Source organism: Gouania willdenowi, chromosome 16 (assembly GCF_900634775.1).
Source record: "Gouania willdenowi chromosome 16, fGouWil2.1, whole genome shotgun sequence".
Lineage (NCBI taxonomy): Eukaryota > Metazoa > Chordata > Actinopteri > Blenniiformes > Gobiesocidae > Gouania > Gouania willdenowi.
The window spans coordinates 16,247,295-16,269,303 of record NC_041059.1 but is presented as its reverse complement, the minus strand read 5'-3'; the positions used below and the strand labels follow the sequence as shown (position 1 = coordinate 16,269,303).

At 37.1% G+C, this 22,009-nt stretch overlaps 2 protein-coding genes across 4 annotated transcripts; one reads left to right on the top strand and one right to left on the bottom strand.

Annotated features, from left to right (window-relative positions):
* Window positions 1–4,460: 4,460 nt before the first annotated feature.
* On the bottom strand, window positions 4,461–11,621 carry trip13 (thyroid hormone receptor interactor 13). Its single transcript, XM_028471510.1, has 14 exons — window positions 11,423–11,621; window positions 9,973–10,059; window positions 8,707–8,866; window positions 8,485–8,611; window positions 8,321–8,376; window positions 8,147–8,237; window positions 7,981–8,053; window positions 7,827–7,890; window positions 7,664–7,750; window positions 7,462–7,568; window positions 7,211–7,364; window positions 5,270–5,382; window positions 5,093–5,162; window positions 4,461–5,013 (listed from the first exon to the last, which is right to left on the bottom strand). The coding sequence occupies exons 2-14, from the start codon at window positions 10,047–10,049 to the stop codon at window positions 4,918–4,920; spliced, it is 1,275 nt and encodes a 424-aa protein (XP_028327311.1). The 5' UTR covers window positions 10,050–10,059; window positions 11,423–11,621; the 3' UTR covers window positions 4,461–4,917.
* Window positions 11,551–21,962, top strand: brd9 (bromodomain containing 9). Of its 3 annotated transcripts, none has more exons than XM_028471508.1 (17): window positions 11,551–11,759; window positions 12,742–12,962; window positions 13,056–13,181; window positions 14,325–14,454; window positions 14,575–14,632; window positions 15,887–16,031; window positions 16,828–16,938; window positions 17,605–17,720; window positions 17,864–17,996; window positions 18,213–18,288; window positions 18,418–18,513; window positions 19,600–19,732; window positions 20,000–20,111; window positions 20,209–20,265; window positions 20,351–20,456; window positions 21,419–21,589; window positions 21,698–21,962. In XM_028471508.1, exons 1-17 carry the CDS (start codon window positions 11,711–11,713, stop codon window positions 21,796–21,798), a joined length of 1,941 nt encoding a protein of 646 aa, XP_028327309.1. In that variant the 5' UTR covers window positions 11,551–11,710; the 3' UTR covers window positions 21,799–21,962. The 3 variants fall into 3 exon arrangements, with proteins under 3 accessions (XP_028327309.1, XP_028327308.1, XP_028327310.1); XM_028471507.1 differs by having other exon boundaries at window positions 17,542–17,720; XM_028471509.1 differs by lacking the exons at window positions 21,419–21,589; window positions 21,698–21,962 and adding an exon at window positions 20,740–20,947 and having other exon boundaries at window positions 17,542–17,720.
* The last annotated feature ends 47 nt before the right edge of the window (window positions 21,963–22,009 follow it).

Genomic DNA, 22,009 nt, shown 5'->3' with positions numbered 1-22,009 from the left:
CTGGAAACATCGAGAGAGAACGATGGATTTTCTTTTTTTTTTTTTTTTTTAAAACCTTCGTTTGTAAAGAAGCGTACGGCTTTGATGAAAGATCAAATGTGGTACGCTAACAATAGCTCAACATATGGCAACATTTTGATTTGTATTTGGCTGAATCAGGTGTGTAGATAATGTATTTGTCATAGTTCAGAGTACAGCTATTTATCTGTTTTAAGAAGAACAGGAGCAGTTTCTGGTGGATCTGTCTCTTGCTGTTTTTCTTTCTCCCCCAAATCTTTTTTTACCTGCTTGTACTGAATAGCAGCATCCCCAAATGTTCTTTTTGGCCTAGCTGGAATCTAAGTTGTGAAATCAAAATGATAAAATGTGACACTTGAATATACTTGGATTAGCATGATTTTTGTCATATTTATTTTCAGTTATTCCAAACCAAAATGCAAAATGGAAATCTGAAATATTTTTATGTAGTAATTGCAATTCCCCTGCTGCAGTTTCAGGGACCATCAAAAGGCCCCAGCCCACAGTGTGGGAATCACTGGTTTAGCTTAAGGCAGACATGGGTCACTGGTGGCCCGGGGGCCACATGCGGCCCTCGGCCTAATTGAATGCGGCCCCCAAAGAAAACGTACAAAATGACAGAAAAATACACAAACTAAAAGCAAGAATATGTTAAAAGATAGAGAGAATTACAACATTGCAGGCAAATACAGTAAAAGACCAGAAAAACACTGAAAAGACAAGGAAAACACACGAAACTACAAAAAATATAACATTAATATACAAAACAAAAGCGAGAATACATTAAAATATACAAAAAATTACAATATTGAAGAGAAATACAGTAAAAGACAAGACAAACACAGAAAATACCCCAAAAACACACAAAACTACTACCAAAATGTACAGTAATTCACAAAATCACTCCAAATAACACACAACAAAAATACACAAAATTACTCAAAAACTGTATACAATTACAAAAAAATGATAACAAAAGTACACAAAAAGACAAGAAAAACACAAAAAATTACTCCGCAAACTCACACTACTAACAAACAAGCAAAAATACACAAAAGGAGAACAGAAATACACAAAATGCCTCACACAAAACATACACAGAATTACAAAGTTACTATAAAAACAATTAGTTTTTTCCTGTAATAATGTTAAGATTGGTCATCTTTCTATAAAAGCAAGGAATCTCTGTCTGTGTGTGTGTGTGTGTGTGTGTGTGTGTTCCTCAAATATCTCTGCGGATCAGGATCAGACTGACCTGAGAATTTCAACATGGCTGCTGCTTGGTTCAAGGGTGTGCAACGTAGGATTTGTTTGGACGCCCCACCCCCAAGCCCCACCTCCTGCTGAGTCTACGGACTCAGCGATGATGTCATCAGACCTTGTTCTACAGTGATGATGTCATCAGTTAGACCATTGGAACATTGGTCCTACCTCTACAGTGATGATGTTATCAGTCCTACCTCCACAGTGATGATGTCAACCCTATGTTCAAATGTTCTAATATTCCAATGTATTTTAGAGAGATGTCATCAGTCCTACCTCTTAAAAGCCCTGACGTCCCACCTTCAAACACAACCTCTCATTTGGCCATCCATGAAAAAGCTACTTAACCTCCCACTTTGCCTTACGGGCACTGCACTAGTTATTCTAAATGCTGACATGAATGTTGATCAAACAAACACATTTTTGTGGCCCCTGCTATGATAGAAGTTGCCTACAAGCAAACATTCATCATTATTCCAACTTTCACATTTTCATTTTCTGTTGGTCTTTTGGAAAAACCATTGTATTGGTATTGAATCCCACAAATTCAGTAAGCGATGCTATAAATGACAGCACTGATTAGTGTGTTTCCTGTTGAAAATCAACAAATTGGTGAGTTGAACCCTCACATGTTAAGGTTTAACACGTCAGATGTAACAGAACCACAAATAGCACAACATTTCACACAAGCTCAGATCAATGAAGGATATATTTGTGGCATATTTTACAGCCCTCTTCTCTTTCAGCTCAGCATGTGTGTGTGTGGGTAAATCCCCACTGGCAACACAAGGAAAAAGTTCTACTGCCTCGAGCAATGAGCAACGGTTGGAAGGATCAACATCAGAACATTGGTTTTGTTTGGTAGTTGTTAATTTTTTTTTTTTTTTTTTGTGCATCTTAAAGCTTTTCAAAACAGTGATAAAATCCACTAACAATAAGGCTTTTGACTTTTTCTTCCTTCTCTGGTTTGATTGCCTTTTAACAGCTGCTGGTTTTGGAGGGACTACAGACACGAAAGAAAAAAGGCCTCCAGACAGAGCAATTATGGTTTTATTTACAATGCCTGCTCTTAAAGCTTTCCATTTTCTCTCTCTCTGAGCCTTTTTCTTTTATACTTTGTGATCTTTGTTTTCATCCTTCCCACAGAAAACCTTCAGAAATAAAAGCAGGTCGCCAAAGGGACACTTCCTGTTAGGTGTGTGTATGTGTGTGTGTGTATGTCTTCATGTAGTCCATTCGGGTTCAGTCTTGACTGGGGTGTACACTTTTTAATTAGATCTTCCAAATGACTCTTGGCAGAAAAATGCACTGCAGCAGCCAAACATGCAGCACGTCTGACAACAGGTAACACGTCTGAGATGTCAATGGAATGGTGACAGCCGTTTGACTGGAAGGGTTGATAAATGTGGCGTGTGGATAAAAAAAGGTGAATTCAATGTTTGCTTTCCTTTTGCACTCTCGAACAGCCAACAGGATCCACCTTTGAAGTGGAATGAAAAAGCTGTTGCCAGAAACAAACAAAGGGCACATTGTTTAAAGTGTGCAGCTGACATGCAAAACAGCAGCAGGGCATTCATAGAATGCAAAACATGCCCATACCAACAAGGAAACCACTGATGTGTCTATGTAAACCATGCACACATATGGGTACTCTTCTTTTTTGATAGTTTTACTTTTGATACACCAAGTGCCTTATAACAAATAACCTTCAGACACACAAAGTGTGTTTAAGATTGCATACTGTATTTTCATGCTTTACAATAAGTAATAGGTGGTGTACTTTAATGTGGATGTAGAGGTCAATCTTATTGTGTTGTCCATCTCTTTGAAATGCAACATATTCATAGAATCTGCATTGGATGGAAGAGAACGTAACAGTGTTTGTGCGCCATCTGCTGGCCATCTCAAGATAGTGAGGTTTTTTTTTTTTTTTTTTTTTTAAATCAGCAGAGCGCATGCGTCAAACAACTTTTAGAGCAGAGGCGTCAGTCCGCGTAGTTCAGGGGCCACTTGTGGACCACTTTGATCTCAAGTAGGCCACAGATTATAGACGGAGAAAACAAGTAATTTCAACATTATTGGGTCCTAGTTCAGTGATTCTCAACTGGTAGGTCGAGACCCCAAAATGGGTCATGTACCTGTACTGGGTGGGTCGCGGACAGCTGGTTATTACGTTAGAAACTTTTCTTTTGATGACAGGCATGCTGTGAAATGCATGTTGTGCAGGATAATATATAGATTTATGTTGAAAACACATATATAATCTTTTTTTAAATAGAGATCATTTTCAAAAACTAAATTTGGTTGGTTGAATTTAAAAAAAACAAAAAACAAACAAAAAGTGGGTTGCAATTTATTGACCGTGGCAAAATGTGGGTCCCAGGGTGAGAGTTGAGAACCCCTGCCCTAGTTTGCATTTCCACATATGGCCGATATATAAAGTAAGGGACATATCCAAAGCAATAAGTGACAGATATCAGTCCCTGAAGGATCATCACTTAAATTTACTGGATTTTGTGCAATAATTTGTGGAAAATTGCAAACTTTAAGAAAATGAGTTCTTTCAACAATCTGAGATTAAAATAACTGCCATCACGTGATGTAGTTGGTTGTTTACACAATGCTCTAAAGGGCAGCGTTCGGCTCCTGGGTCTTGAGTTTGACACATAAACAAATACATTTTTTACGTAAGATCAATGACATACATTAATCTAAAATATGGTAATGTGTGGTTGCAAAGTAATTTAAGCAATATGAGAATATGCATGCAGACATCAAGATATTGGATCTTTAAGCCAGCTACAGCTGTACCATTCAAAGACTATGGTAAAATTGTTGTTTGAAATCAGATTTTCCTTGAATCAGATTGTAATACATTGTATTTTAAACAAAAGGAAATGTTTAATTTATTATTGATGCAGCTAATATCACTAAAATCCCAACGTAAACCACTCCTTTGAAACCTTTCAACTTTGAGGACCTGCATCAAAATTTCAAATTATGATTCGACTCAGCAATTTTGTTTATTTTGAATTTATTTTCAGACAGTTTGTCAGTTCTGTATTGTAGACAACGCCCGCTCCATCAACCTGCCGAAAAATAAACACTTAAAACAACAAAACACAAGTATGACAAAAACAATGCTCGTGTTTAACATAAAAAAGCATCAAGCATTCACATGAGCGCCATCAAAAAATACCGCAAACAAAAACACTTAAAACTCTGAAGAGTTTGAAAATGTTCACTTTCCGCAACACTGCGCTCATAATAACTACATCTTTAGTCACTTATCGCACTGCTGCTGCTCAGAAAGAGACTTAGACACAAATCATGACTGTGCATCAACGTTTAAACAGCAAACAGCTTAAACTGAAATAGTGTATCAACCTGCAGATGGAAGGCATAGTAAAGGATAAAGCTACAATGTGTATAAAACTATTGGTTAACTAACAAAGAGGAGGATGGGGAACAGTAAACATACACATATGTGGTTGTTGTAAACAGTAGATCAGACACAGACATGTTCAATGAACATTTTTAAAAACACTGTTTGAATAATCTGCTGAAGAACAAACTGATGGAGCTTCCCAACAGTTGAGGAACTGGTCCACGTCTCACACGCCATCACGTGTAAGATCAGACAACATTGACCAAGTTGCCTTTTTCTTCCTTCTGTTTATCCACTGCTTTGTTCATAGCTTCCAGAAACTTCTCAAGAGATACTGTTGGAGTCTGTAGAAAAACAAAGATTTAGGAACATTCAAGCAATCACATTATTCTCTCTACAGGGAAACAAAATTGTCTTCTTTACCTTCACATAAAGTGCATGAGCTAGAAAAGGTAACTTCCTGAGGGCACGCCCACTCAAACCTAAGCTTTTTCTGGTGGATAAAACAACAATAAACATCAGGCAACAATTGTCTTAGTCCTTATCAACACTGTTTGGACTTAAGCATAGAGTTGGATTTAAGCATGAGTGTGTACTTACAGAGCTATGTCCATCAGACGCAGGCTGTGTTCACACACGGAGCACTCAGCAAAGCCCATGGTGTCCAACTCAAACATGGTGAACAGCTGCTCCCGCGGGTAGATGATCTGACACTGGATTGGACACGTCAGAAAACGACAAATATTTTAGGGTTGCCGCGGGACAGTTTGATTGATGACAATGCAGATACCGTTTATATAATATATTAAAAAAAACCTCAGTAGATATTTAATTTTGAAACTGTACTGTGAAAATGTTTTTCCGCTAAAAATTGATTAATTTAAATAAAAAAAAACCTAAAGTTAATCCAGTGGTTCTCAACTGTTCCATCACAAACTTCTGGCGACCCCGGGGACTTTTTTTTTTCTTCTTCCTAAAATCAGTTTTTGATAATTTTTATTAATGTGTTTTACAAATACAGAGGAGTGACGAGATAATTTTATACTAAATTTTATTTGAATTAGATTTATAATTGAGAAAGTTTAAGTATGTAATACAGTTGTTTGATATTTATTGCGTGTGATGTTAATTTTGAAAATAAAAAATGCTATTACAATCAGTAATTTTTTTTAAAACCAATTATCATTAAACATTTCAGGTGACTCCTTTTTAATTCCAGGCGACCTCTGTTTTGAAGAATGGAGGGTCCATTGCAAAATTATTACAAATAGCAAAATTCCATTGCAATAGCCGGCATTCAACCCTAAGAGAGCACTCAATCTGACATTTTACAACTGAAAACGCAAAACTTAAATACTTAGGGGCAGATTCACTCAAGGTTTAGGGTATTAAAACGTGTGCAAACGTCACTCCACGCGTTAATAAGGGGTGCAAACCCCAGGGAAGCAGGAGTGCGCGTGTTCTGCGCGTCACAATCCATTCAGCGTGTTTCCTTCTGATGAATATGTAAAGTAGGCAGATCTCATAAGGGGCGCACAAAAATGGGAGGATGACATTCAAATAAATTAATACAATTTATCAAACCTGGAACTGTTTGCGGTGACTGTTTTATGCGCCGAAAATAGTGCGACCCATAGGCAGGTGCAAACACACACGTCAGTTGCACTGAATGTTGACGCAAAACACAGCAGAGATGGAAAAAAATGCTCCAGTTAACCTTTCTAGTATGAGAAAATTATCTAAATGAAACAATAGTCAATATCAACAGCCACTGAATAGGAAAATTCAGAATAAAGTGTGTGTGAGGAAGAGAAAAAGCTGGGCACCCGCGGTCGCGTGTGTGAAGTCAAGTGGCTGCGGTGCAGAGAGTCGCTGTGCACGGGGCCATGGATGTCACTCCGGACGCACCGCTTCAATGAGCTCCTGTGTCTTTCTCTCAATGTTTTGACCATAAAACTCTCATGTCGCGTTGATGGCAGGAGCATCAGGCCAGAATCAGCTGACCAGCTGCCAATTTATGCAGTGATGGCACAATCTTCACAAATGAGTGTGCATGACAAGCGTTGCTCTGGAGCTCAGACCTGTTGAATGACGCTCAGTAGATCAATTTCAAATGGTGCTGATCGACTGATTGACAGACTCTGTTGCTGCATTCACTCAGATCAATTGTATCATGTGCTTCTGTGCACTCACCTCTCCACGTTGAACGAGCAAAATGTTCATTTAAATAGGGCGGTCTCAACCACGTCTATCTCCGCAACTTTAGGTGCCGCAATGTTAGGGAATTCCCCACAGCAGGTGAGTAAACAGCACCACCAAAGGATTTAGGGACGTACCTGGTTTACCACCCTTTATTTCAGATCTTAGTGAATCCGCCCCTCAGACTAAAATGTGAAGAGTGGGACTAGGAGCAATAAACTACCATACTTCATACCTAATCATATATGTATTCAGCAGAAAAACATGGTTTTAAGGTGTAGTTACACTTAAACAAGGTTTTACAATAAAAACGTTAACTGTATATAAGAAAGTAGAAATTACCTTCATCAGCTCCTCAAGGGCAGAGAGGAAGATGTTATAGATGCCTTTCTCAGAGGGAGGTCCAATGTACTGCTTGATGTCAGCTCTGTCCACAAAGGCTAAATCAATCTTTTCTGTTACATTGGAGGTCGTCAGGATCACCACGTTTGAATGTCTGAAACATTACGCCACCAAGAAAAATCAATGAATATCACATAATAGCCATTATCATTAAAGATGATTAAGAGAATGCCACATTAGACTTTCCCTACCTTTTAATCTGATCAAGCTGAGTGAGAACAGAATTGACGACTCGAACAGCATCAGAGGGCTCAGTTCCAGCCTGGCTGGCATTTCTTGCTGCTGTCAGGCTCTCCACCTAATTGTTACAAACAAGTTCACGATCAAAAACCCTTTAATCAGAAGTCCAAACGGTTCAAAAGCGTAAACTACTTATTTCATATTTGATTTTACCTCATCAATCAGAACAAAAACTAGAGCTTCTTTGTCATCAATCAGTTGTTGAAGCTTCTGGAACATCTTTGTGACCAGCTTACCGCTCTGTAAGAAAAACACACTAAATAATAACCAGCCAAATTGAAACAACACAGTTTTGCATCAATGCCTCTTAATTTACCTCTGAGAACCACTTTGAGAACAAACTATGACTGTTTATCTCCACAAACTGGCCATAAGAATACCTGCAGGAAGCAGAGTGTCATCAAACTCAAAGCAGTAAGTGTAAGAACAGCTAAAACAGTTTCACATAAATATGATGAGCATTTTCTGACCGACTCGACAGTCTGATGGACAGTTTCTGAGCGAGAGCTTTGCACAAGGAGGTTTTCCCTGTGCCAGGAGGGCCTGAACGTGGACACAAAGACATAAAATGCTGACATTTTTACACGAAACATGTGCAACGTCCACACCTTAGGACGACGACAACAATGTGTTTACCATGAAGTAGCACAACGCGGTTCCAGGAAATCAGGTTGCTATCGACGTTTTTGTCCGAAAAGTAGATTGTTGTGGTGACGTAATTCAGCAACTGGCATAAAAAGCACAAAATGCTGAATTAGATCAGTGTGTGGAAGTTGGCCGATGAATGTTCAGCTGTTAAAAATTCTTTACCTGAGTTTTAACGTCAGTGTCATAAACCAAACTCTCCCAAATACCATGAAACTCAGCTATGATACAAAAAAAAAAACAACGTAAAAAGTGAACGAATTTTTTTTTTTTAACAAACATTGCTTATAATATGTTGCGTATAATCCCTGCTCTAAATAAGATGTCACCTGCTGGTAACAACCAGTGATTGGCTGCTGAAAGCTCCTCATCTTCCTCCAAAGTGAGCATGCTGGGCCCATCCTCATTCAGAGTGTAGATGTGGACAGACACAGAACCCATACTTAGATCAAGAGGCTAAAGACAGGAGAATGTGAGAAATAAAAATAAACATTAACAACTTATCTAAAGCATAGCAAAATAAAAGTACTCCTCAAATCAAAATAACATACATATGTTGGGAATTCCTCAAGATCAACAACAGCTATGGAGTCAACATTTTTCTGCAGGAAATCTTCATCAAACTCTGTCCATTTGTAATTTCCTAAAATCACGCTGTGGCGTTTTAGAAGAGCCTGAACATGCTGCTTCACCTCCGACAGTTTAGCTGTGCTGAAATACGAATGAAAACGGATTAAAGGAATCATGTCAGAAAATATTTATATACAGTGTGGTACAGACAATTTGATGAAGTAATAACCAGTAAAAGTGACCTTTTTTTTTTTTTTTTTCCAAATGTTATAGATCGAACATATAATATACAGTACCAGCAAGTCCATCTCTTTGGTTTTATGTCATGTCAAACTCACAGCCTTCAAAGAAATAGCTTTAAACAATGTACTTTTTAAAAATCTACCAGTATGATGAGAGTTGTGAATTACAAAAAAGGGCTTTCAACAGAATGTTGTTTTGCTACGATGCAACAACTAATAGTTTGTAATGAATTGTATTTTATTTTTTATTTTTAAAGTATTGTTACGACAATTATTATATTAATCATCATATCATCAAATGAGTGTTCGTTTGTACAATTTTTCATGTGTATGGGTTAGGGTTAGGTGTTGCTCCTTTGCTGAGTCATGTTAGATTAGATTACTCGCAGTACATACAGATTGTGCTGTATTCACAGTGCCAGCAAAAAACAGTCTTTACTCAAGGTCTCAACAAAGCTCTGATAAGCAGAGCTCTGAAGAAGCAGTAATTTCCCATCAAAATCCTTCCTCCCTTCCTCTTCATCGTGCTATAAAATATATTGCTTTACTCTTTCAGGGTTCAGGGTGTCACCCCTCTTGAGGAAGAGGGTTGTTGTATTTATCCTTTGCTCTTTTCTTTATTAAATATGTTTTTCAATGCAGAGCAACTGTTGTGGGTGTAAATCAGAGGACAGCTGAAATCATGCCTTTACAGTATTTTGTTGCTTCTAAGCAATTTATAAAAAAAACATAATATGCAGAAAGACACCAAAGTTTATATTTGAGTCATGAAGCAATACCTTTACAATTTAGGAGACTGACAAACATTCTGTTTTAAGCAACATTGTTGGTTTTACAAAATTGAAGTGCATGGGATATTAAAAATTCTGCTTATTGTGCTGGTAAACTACTCTGAGATGACAACAGAACAAAGGTACCACCAAGGTTTAAAAGTGTCAGAATGATACAGCAGTTATTCTACCATTGCATGAGTGTACAGTAAACACATCATTTCCAAAAGCTTACCTTTGGGATTTAACGAGGACCTCCACATTGATAACAAACTGTTGGTTTGCTGCCGCCTCCATCCCGTCACTCTCCATTACTGTGAAACTGTGGACATGACAAGAACAATATTTTGAAACCCTAAGCTTTACACATGTACACGTACAAAGCTTCTTCTCACTCATGCATCACATGATGGGGGTATGTGCATGTGCATGTGCCTTTCGGATGGATCGTAAGCTGAGGCGACTTTCAGAGGATATGAAGGTACTCCGAAAGAAGAAGAACTTTTCGTTTGGAGAGTTGGAGGAACGTAAACAACGACTGGAAAAGAAAGCTCGAGGAGATACGGAGAAAAAGGACAGTGAAAAGGAGTAACAACAGGAACAATGACTGCAGACGAGAACACATCACATAAAAAAAAAAAAAAAAAAAAAAAAAAAAAGGAAGAAACGAGGTTTGATGTAAAATTATCTGTGTTCAAATCAGGGGACGGATCTGGATAAGCATAATGCTTTTTTCCGTCGCCCTTTCCGGCATGCAAAAAAAAAAAAAAAAAAAACCAATGATGTGATTTTGCTCTGAATGTCAAAATGAATTTCTGTGAATGCAACCATGTCGGAAATTAACTGAATAAATAAATAAATAAACCATCAAAATATTTGTAACGCATACCTTTTTCTTGAAAGAAATATTTCATACAGTAACAAAGAAGGATATAATGTAGTGTCAACAAAGGTGGCATTCTATACCCCTAGGCGTCTTCTTTTGGAAATAGCTTTATAGCTTTGATATGCTTTTTTTAATTTTTATTTCTTATCTCTACATTCAAACCACTCCTGGTTCACAGATGACATGAAATTACAAAGTTACTTTGCTTTTTTTTTTAATGCCACCTTGGACCACCTTAAACAATGTTAGATTTCATCATCTGATATAGCTTGCAGGGTAAATTACATTTTTGCAACAATTTTTTTTAAGCCTAACAAAAGTGACTGTTAGTCTAACTGTTAGAAATAACTAAGAAATGTTTAATAATTTTACTTGTTACGTTAATGTAAAGCGCATTAAGGATACTTTTGATGTCATTATGATATGCCATTATTTTACAAAGTAAAGAACTTGAGCAAACTTAACTGTTTTCACTATCTTCTTCTAACCAAACGACCTTAAATTACTTAAGTTCCTTAATTTAAAGCGATGCAATAGTAGTTAAACAATAAGACGGATGCACGAAAATATTAGCACATGTCCCATGTCTGACTGAATCACTGTTCAGAGACCTCTCTCAAAAACAAAGATTACATTTTATTACCTTAATTTCATTTAATTTTTTAAATGTAATTTAGGGATCCGCGTGAACGATGACATATGCGCACATACACACACACAGAGAGAAACAAGTTGTTTCACACGCTATTCTTCATGTTAGCTAGGGTGATATTTCTTTGTTGTAACTGACAAGACTCACATATCAGTCAGTGTCCAAAGTGTCGGTGTCAGTGAGACAAACAGAACCAAATCTTCTGTCGAGCTGTCAGTACGAGCTACCGACGCTCAGCTCAAACTCGGCGCGCTGATTTCTTACACCGGAACTAAAATAGCAGTTGTTATGTTGTCACTTCCGGTCCGGACCTCCCCCTCAGCTCCAAAGTAGATTTTTTTAATTATAATTTATTAATATCGCCTGGACGTTGATCTGCGCTGAAAGAAAAAACAACAACAGTCAAATCTCAACCTCGCGTTTAAACGTGGAGACATGGGGAAAAAACACAAGAAGCACAAGCCGGAATGGAGGACAGTTGACGGTACCTGAACGCATCGTTAGCTCACCATGTCACCGCTTTGTTTTAGCTAGCTTTGCGTTAGCTCTGCTCTACTGTACGATCTACAGATAAACAGGATTCAGTGTTACAAGTAACATGATGAAAGATTAATAAACATCACTGTGTTAATGCGGGACTTTACAGGTTAAGGTCCATTAATGAACGTTAACGATGCTTGTGGGTTTAGGGTGAACTGAAGAAGGGATTTTATTTTGATATAATAAATGCTTCTACTATTTATAGATCACTAATGTAGAAACTCGTTGAAATAGACATGATTTTGTTGTCTATCATTAAATATTTTGCTGTTTTTAAATTTCTATTATATATTAAATTAACAAAAAAAAAAATCTGAACAACTTCATTATTTATATCTTTATTATTTACGATTTTTTGTTTTTGTTTTTGCCTGTTTTTTTTTTTTTTTTTTTAAAAAAAGAAGCATTTTATTTACATATACGAAGCTAACCGTGGGTTAATGTACGTTTGTCAATTCTATAATAGACTGTATATAAATGATCAATGCTTATAAACGGGTATGTTTTAACAAACAAATGATCAGGACAGGTACTAAAACTCTCAGTAACATGTTTTTGTTTCTCATAGTAATTTTTCATGGTGCTTCAGTTTCATTATTCATATTCCTAATAATGGAGGTTTAATTGTCTACTTCTGTACTAAGCACTTTTACCACTTTTTGGTGTGAAATGTTCTCTGTTTTTATTGCCTAAACTACAAACGAGGTCAAACTTTATTGATGAATATTAGTCAAAGTTAATCTCTTGATTAATATTTAGGGATTACGTTTACATATTGTATTACTGTACATACACAATACAGATGGCTGCCTAAATAATTCTCAGTTAAAGCCTCATACATTCATAGAAATGTATTTGTGCTGATCTTCTGGAACCACAAAGTCTTTCTCTGACAATCCTCTTCATCTTTTCTTGTTTGGTTGTAGATTTTGAGGACAAAGCGCGAGAAAAGCCCTTGAAGTTGGTGCTTAAAGTTGGAGGGAGTGAGGTGACTGAGCTCTCTGGTTCGGGCCATGATTCAAGCTACTACGATGATCGGTCAGACCATGAGCGGGAACGCCACAAGGATAAGAAGAAGAAAAAGAAGAAAAAGTCTGAGAAGGATAAAGACAAATATGTGGATGATGAGGAAAGAAGGCGACGGAAGGTTGGATAATATTTGGTTTTCCGATGATTCGATTCGATTATCGATTACTTAGTTAAAGAGGATTTATTATTATTTATTTATTTTTTTTCACAGGAGGAGAAAAGAAAGAAGAGAGGACGAGAGCAGAATGAGACCGAGGCAGAAGCTGTTGCTTCGGCCAGTGTTGGCGTCCCAGTTGAACCCTTCACAATATCAAAATCTATAAATATTGGGTTAGAGGTGAGAAAAAAAAATAAAATCAGAATCAGAAGTCCTTTATTTATCCCTGGGGGAAATTACTTGCGTTACAGAATAAAAAGAATAATTGTTAAACAAACACAGAAAGAAATAGAATAAAAAATGTACATAATTAAGTAAAAGACTATTGATTAAATACACACATTACAGTAGTAAAAAATAAAATAAGATAAATAATACGGGTGTTGAAAAAAATCGATTCGGCAATATATCGCGATATTACGTTGCACGATTCTCGGATTAATTCAAAATGCATCCATATTGATTTTTTTTTAATAAAAAAAAAAACAATATATATATTGTTTTTTTTAACCTTTATTTAACCAAGAAAGTATTTTCCACTGTAGGAGACATTGTAACTGCACAAAGAAGTGTGCTGAAACCTGGGCATGTTGACCAGCTTGTGTTTTATCAATAATATATAAAAAGAAAGTACTAACTTTCTGCATTTATTTGTTGTTCTAGGCATATACCTCAGTTAAGTTGCACTAAAGTGAAAGTTGGTTTAAAAGCCACAGGCAGATTGTATGTTTTTATTTTTTTATTTTAAGTTGTTGGCACATGGCATGTTAAAGCCAATGTTTTGAGTGTAAAATATATTTCATACATAATGTTTTCATGAAGGTGTACACATTTACAGATTAGTTGTTTCTTAAGTTATGTATTTAAAAAAAATCGCGATAATCACCTTATACTGTAATATCGGGATATATTGTATCTTGACCAATGTATCGGGATACGAATCGTATCGCCAGATGCTGGGCAATACACACCACTAATAAATAATAATAATAATAATACAAATATAATACAGATATTTACAACAATCAAAGCTGTGAGGTTACAGTGATGAATTGTAAAGTTTGATCGCCACAGGCAGGAATGATTTCCTGTGGCGTGGTGGGATCAGCCTGGTGCTGAAGGTTCTCCTCAGACTGACCAGCACATCATGGAGTGGAACTCATTGACCAAGATGGCCTTCACCATGGACAGGCTCCTCCACTCTGTCACCACTGTCAGAGAGTCTCGTTTTACCACCACATGAAATGAAAACCTGAGAATGTGACCCAAACAAAACAGTTAATTTTGTAATTTTTTCTTTTTTTTTTTTTTACATTTCTTTAGCCAGAAGAAAAGAAAAGGAAGAAGGAAAGGTTTGAAATCGAGCCTGAATTGGAGGACTTTCATCCCAGCGTGAAGGTGGAGGTTGAGCAGCAAGGAGACAGGCCAGTCAGAGCATGTCGGACACAGCAAGGCAAGACTGCTCGCACAAAAAAAAAATATTTTGGCCTGCAGATGTTTTATTTGAGTCATTGTACCTGTCGAAAACGTGTCAGTAAATGTTTGTGTATGATTTAATGTTTGTCTAACTCAGAAAACGAGTCGACTCCACGTCAGCAGCTGCTGGAGCACTTTATTAGGCAGTTACAGAGGTGAGAGGTCACATCTCTGCAGTCACCTGTCATTTCTTACTTTTATTCTCAAAACAAAATGTGCCATTGATGAGTTAAAAGTAATGCATCAAACGTCTAAAAATATAAAATGTGATTTTCACGCTTGTTTTAATCCAACCGACTTTAACTAGTTTTGAATAATGAATACATTTAGCTTTAACTTGCCCTTCCACTATGCTCACCCAATCTATGATAGTTAGAGGCATTATTGCAAAAGCATTATACATTTGTAACCTAAATCTTTTTTTCTTCTTTTTTTTACCATGTCTTGAAGTAGTTTTTTTATTTTAATATAAATTCAATGTGTAAATGATAATCATAAGCAATTGTTTGCATATAGAATATATTTTCTATAAGCTATAGCTGAATAAATGTCACTTTATGGTAACGTTGGGATTTTTTTTTTTTAGATCAGTGTTTCCCAAACTTTTTCCCAGTCCCGTACCCCTTCAGACATTTAACCTGAAGCCATGTACCCCCTCCTCCTGCACACTTAAAGAACATCATGGAATGTTTTTTTTTTCTTTCAACCTTGGGGTCATGACCCCATGTGGAATCGCCTGGAATTCTAATGGGGTCCCCTGAAATGTCTAATAATTTATAATAATAGAAAAATACTGATTAAAAATGTTTTAAACATTCTTTTTCAAATTATAATATCACACACACACACAAAATCGTAAACAACTGTATTCTATACTTTTGTTCTCTCTAATATAAATTAAGTATAAAAATAGTATAAACAGTATAAAATTATCTCAGCTGGCACATCTCGTCACTTTGTGCACTAATCCTGGCAACAACAAAATATCAAAAGCTAATTCTAAAAAGATTTTTTAAAAAAAGTCTCTGGAAACATCACATTTTGTAGTATTAAAATAGTCATGACACGAAAAAGGAAAGTGAAATTTGTCTCTGAATTTGACCTGTCCTATCTTGTTGAGCAATAATATATAATAATAAAAAAGAACAACTCATAGGGAATGTAAATCGCTAAAGCAATGTAGCTCTCGTCATATTTGCGCTTTTTTGATGGCAATACATGGAGGCTCCTGACTGCTGGTCTATTTATAGTCTTGTTTCCAATTACATTTTTTAATTTATGTATCCCCTATGACAATTTGCGTACCCCACTTAGGGAACATATGTTTTGGATGACATCACATCACTCAAACATGTTGAAATAAGTTGTTGTTGTTAAATAGAAATTTAAAGCATCGTTTGTCCTTCCAGGAAAGACCCCCATGGATTTTTTGCTTTTCCAGTAACGGATGCTATTGCTCCCGGTTACTCAGTGATCATCAAGCATCCGATGGACTTTAGCACCATGAAAGACAAGATTATGAATAATGACTACAACACAGTTACTGAATTTAAGGTGAGGCTGCCTTTAAATGTTTAAAGGTCCCATATCATGCTATTTTTCGCCCATCTTCATGTGTTCTAAGAACCCCAAAAACATAGTATTTGAGGTTTATTTTCCCAAACTCGCCTGTTTGCCAGAGTTTCAGCCTCTGAAAAGTCACTTTCTGAGCAACTCTACACAAACAGGCTGATTTGCGGCCTACGTATGCATATTCATGAGTGGGCGTGTCTATAGACGGGACACTGACCTCCTCCTCCCCGCACGGTGACGTAGGGCCAATGGACAGCCCGCCCTCCTCCCACCCACTTCGTACCCGAGCTCATGACGCTTTATAAACACGAGACAGAGCGTGGGGGCGGGGCGTTCGCCTGTACAAACATAGACTTTAGAAAATACATACATAACATTGCGTGAAGGACGCTGACATGCTCACCTTCGTGGGCGTGTCTGTTTACATGTCAATCATGGAAGAGAGCTTCCTGGAGGCACGGCTTTTCCAGCTCAGTGCCACGTCAAATTCGTCATCAAAGTGGGAACGCGTCATCAAATTAGAGCGAGGTGTTTGGGCTCACCCTGCAGTAAGAAAGGAGAAAATCACCCTCTAACTAACGATTGAGGGAATCAATGATAAAAAAAACACTTTGGGCATGTGTAGGAAGCCCATATAGCACTTTTATTATGTTTAAAGCACAGAAAAGTTGATTTAGCATAACATGGGCCCTTTAAAAATGTAAATTATTTCTGAAAATAATAAAGGTTTTTAAGTAAATATTTTTCACCACGTGTTTGAACTCTTCTTGGACTTCAGGCAGACTTTAAGCTGATGTGTGACAATGCCATGGTGTACAACCGGCCTGAGACCGTCTACTACAAAGCTGCTAAGAAACTGCTTCACACTGGGTTTAAGATGATGAGTAAGGTAAAGTGGCAACGCAACGAACTGAAGCCAATTCTCTTTCACAGTGATTGTGTCTCTGAACATGTTCTGTCATTACTAATATTACGTGAAGCGTAAACTACTTGTTTACGCCTGTTTTTCTTCCCTTGCTTGTTGTACGTTAAGGTGAAGATTGAATGCACAAATTCGAGTCCAATTAATGATTTCATATCAATGATTAAATCGGATCAAATCATCAAAGAGTGAAAGAATGGTGCAAATAATTCATGTGTGAAATCATTGATCAGCCTCAATCTTCTGATATTGTGCAAATCATCATCATCATCCTTTATTTCAGACTCAGGAGTCCATTTTAAAAACATAGACACAATTAGTATTCACAAGATAAAAGCACATACATATAAAACAGATGAAAGCTTTGACATGGATTGGTCAACAGCTGGATAATGGAATTCTGAGAATTCCTCAATTGATAGATACGTTTATACATCAAGTTTCTCATAAGAGCCTGAAAATAAATACATTTGATATTGATAGTTTTGCAATTGTGGGCTCAGTGTTCCCTGTATCTTCTATCTGATTCTTTTCTATTCCTTCAATTCTTCTCACTTCTCCTCTGTATAGGAGCGACTTCTTGCTCTTAAGCGCAGCATGTCATTCATGCAAGAAATGGATTATACCCAACAGGCAGCTATTTTGGGAGATGAAGACCTGGGAGCTGATTTGCCTCCTCCAGAGACCATTTCCATCCAGGTGGAATCTGCAAAGAAGTCCAGAAAACAACCAGTCAAGGAAGAAATCAGGTGTGTGTTGTGTTTGGGTCTGACCAGAATTTTCTTCAGTGAACATATAAAGACTGACATGTTATCACATTAGAGATGAATGAGGAGTCACAAAGCTTGTTTGTTAAGTGGTCTTTTAATTCTGTCATCTTGTCTGTCTACAGTTACCTCTTTGAGCCAGAAGGAAACGCTTGCAGCTTGACTGACAGTACGGCTGAGGAACACGTCCTGGCTTTGGTTGAACACTCTGCAGATGAAGCTCGAGACCGCATCAACAGATATATGCAGAACTCTAAGGTTTCCCCCATTTCCTGACATATAATAACCAGCTTGAGCTACGTCTCTATCATTTATTGCTGCTTTTATGAGAAAGTCATAGTTTCGTAGGCTTCAACACTCTGATGTAAATAATTTTCTTCAAACTTGATTTAAAATCACAGTTTGAAATGTTTGAAATTGATTTAATTTGGTCGTGTTTGCTGACTCATCGCTATTACCATTGTGTATTTTCAGATTGGCTACTTGCGCAAAGAATCTGAGAATTCTCTACTTTATACTGTTGTCAATCAACATGATCCTGAGGCAGAAGGTTTGTCAGTGTTACACAACCCTAGAAAATCAATTTTTTCTGTTGGTAAAAAAAAACCAATAGTGTAAATCAGATTTTTTTTCATTTTTTTATTACTTTTTTGACTGTTTTTTTTTTTTTTTTTTGCAGAAGAGGAAACCCATAAAGTGGACCTGAGTTCATTGTCAAACAAGCTTCTTCCTGGATTAACAACCCTGGGCTTCAAAGATGACAGGAGACACAAAGGTCTGTCATCCAACATACATAATGTTCATTTTAGTTTATATAATTTATTGTCTTAGTTTGTTAGAAATTAATAAACAAAGATACAATATCAGTGAATTATATCCCAAATAAATGCAAAATTCTAGTTTTTAAAATATAATTATGAAATAATAATCTGTGAAAATAACAGATAATTTTAACACAGCATTGTTTGCTGAGTGGTTTTAACCTATAGAGGGCAGTCACTCTTACATTTTTACAATCAAGTTTGCCAAATTGAATTTCTTTCCCTAAAATATCAAAAATTGAACTAAAATCAATCAACAACACTATTTCATACCCAAATAAATGTGTTTTCAGTGAAATAAAGTGTTTTTTGGGTTTCATAGTTACTCTTTAACTTCACCAAGTTTAAACATCTTGCAAATATGGAACAATTGGTGCCATTTCAGCCTAACGTTTGTTTTCCCAGTGTCGTCCCATGGACAGGTCTTCATCTTCCTCACTGTTATTTTGACCAGCAGTGTCAGTCGTCTGTCCTTTCACATTTATAATGCAGCTTATGTTTTTATAAAATGGGAAATTTGATTGAAAACACACACACACACAAAAGTGTGACCCAGTATTTGATTTTTCATAGCATGAAATTACATTTCACAACATTTACTTATAAATCAATACATTTAACAATAAAAAAGGTTTAACAGGAGCACCCAGAGAGCGAATTTACGCCAATCACCAAATCTCCTCTTTGTCCGAAACTGGCAATTATCTGGATCAGTGATCCTGATCATGGTACATGATCATTCACACTTTAAACGCTTGGAAGAAATGTCTATTTCCATTAATAAAGATACAGTAGGCCCAAATGTATGGGCACCCCCATTTTTTATCCAATAATCGTGATGAAATGTGCAGTCGGGATCCGATCTGGATGAAACTCGGTGAGATAACTGAGGAACCAACATAACTGAGTCAAATTTCATTAAGGCGTTTTGCCAATGATGAGAGACGGGAATTTTTTTGATAATTTAAACTGATCCAGAATCTGTATATTGATCCAGATTCCACCTCGATCCATATTTTTCATGTCCTTCACCTTTGCAGTGACTTTTCTGAGCAGCGCCTACAACACCCAGACCCTTCAGAAGAATTCTGTCTATCCAGACTTACTGTCTGATGAGATGGACATGCTCTATTCAGCCTATGGAGATGACACAGGAGTACAATGTGCACTCAGGTGGGGTTCGAATTTTCTCTGCAAGTGTTCAAACTGTAATACTGCATTACTATAAAATACTAACTGACAGCCAGGGATCACATAGAGGTAACTATGTATTTATGGACTTTGAATTGACTTGGTTTGCAAACTTTTGTTTTAGGGTTTACTATAAAAGATCCATATTAGTTTATGGACCCCCAGAAAATGCCCACAAGAACTGAGAGGATTAGGAATCATCTCAAATCCTCTACACAATTGAAATATTTGCATATTTTATGATTGCAGCATACAGGAGTTTGTCAAAGGCTGTGGAAGTGTCACCAAACGCTGGGTTGATGGACTTTTGGACAAGATGACAACAGGCGATCACTCGAAAGCTGTCAATCAGATTCGACAGGTGCAGTATTCTAGCCTTCATTATAATAGATAGATTTATTTTGTTTTTCTGAAACTGGTTTATCTGATCTGTGTTTGATACTCATTTCACTTAATAGAAAAGGAACATGCTCCTGAAACCTGACGAAAATAAGTCAAACATCTGTGACATGCAGGTAAGGTAGTGTTTGTGTGTGTCTCTCTTTCCTCTCCACCCCCCTGAATTGTTTATTCTTAATATATTTGTGTGTTTTTGCTCAGATTACAGACGGGGCTGGCCTCGGTGACAACAGCTCAGTACTCGACTTCATGTCAATGAAAAGTTACCCTGATATGTCTCTCGATATCTCCATGCTTAACTCGATAGGTAATTGTTTTCAGTAACACAGTAATTGCATTTATATTAACAATCTATCCATTTTAATGCCAATATAGAACCATTTTAAACTCAGTTTGAGATGTGATTATATAGTCTTTTTAAAAAAAAATGCTATTGCTTATTAGTAATTAATGTGTCATTAGTTAACTCATTGACTGCCAAAGACGTCAATTGTGTTTTTCGGCTGGGGTTGCTAGGAGATAGTGTGACAAAGTTGTCCTGTGAATATCGAGCATGTACCATGATGTAGTGACCGACTGGTGACATGTAGGTTGCAGCAGCCAGATGAGAGATCACCCGTGATGGGCAGAGCTCAGAGGAAGAGGAAAAGAGTTTACAAGACAGAAAATGAGAGTTGATGTGGAAGTTCACAGCAGTGCACACCCGACCAGAGCAGGTGTAGAACGAAATGGACTATTGGTGAGAGAAAACGATCAAGCATGTCCGGGAGAAGGAGGAAGTTGCGTGTAGGGAGAATGACGGGGGAGAGACTTGGAGGAATGCCAAAATATAGTAGGCAAACCATTCAATTCTGACCTAGATAGCAAAATAATAATAGTTTTGCCATCAAAAAGCCCGGTCTCTGTGTTTTTTTTTTGTAGTTTTATAGAAGGAAACCAATGTTGAGGTGTCACTAAAGCAAAAAAAAATTGCTTCAAAGTCACTGAGGTTTTTTCAGAAAAAGGCTTTTTGTCATAAACTGTGTGAAACTTGCGTCTATTCAACTGCTGATTACGGAAGAACGAAACAAGCTAGAAACAAAACTTTTTTTTGTTGATGAAAGTAGAGAGTCTAATCTTTCAGAATCAAATTTTAGATTGTCAAGTACAAAGTATTCTGTGGGTCTTGAAAGATCAGTGAAAATCATCTAAAACGCCTGGCAGTATGGGGCGAGCTGCTCTGAAAATGGCTGGCAGTGAATGAGTTAATAACAGTCATTTCCATTTCAGGTAAAGTTGTAAAAAAAGAGCCAGGGAATGAGGAAGGCCAGCAACATTTTGATGATGCAGACAAACTGCTGCAGGAGTTCCAGGAAGCTCAGGTGGACAGAGTCGGCTCCAGACCCTCCTCTAATCTCTCCTCTCTTTCCAATTCCTCAGAAAGGGACCAGCATCACTTAGGTATCGGAAGTAGAAGCAAATTACACTATTGTTTTATGATAAATGGTTAATTGCATTTATTCAGCATATCACTTTTGTAACTTCTAAAGCGTTGTGTTTTACTCACAGGGAGCCCTGCAAACCTGACTGGTGGGGACCAATCTGAAATGGTTCACGATCCCTACGAGTTCCTGCAGTCCCCCGACCCAGAAACCTCTGCAAACAGCTGACCACACACAGTGCTTTTCAACACTCTAATGTTAACGTGAAACCTAATGTGGGACTGTTTTGACACTGCGGATCAGGAGCCTCACATGTGCTTCAACAGCATTATATGATGTTTGTAAAGTGAGACACTTGATGAATAAATTCTTGAGTTGTTTTTTTTTTTTAAGATAATGTTTGTTTCATGAAAACAACAAATGCACCTGAACTGTAACC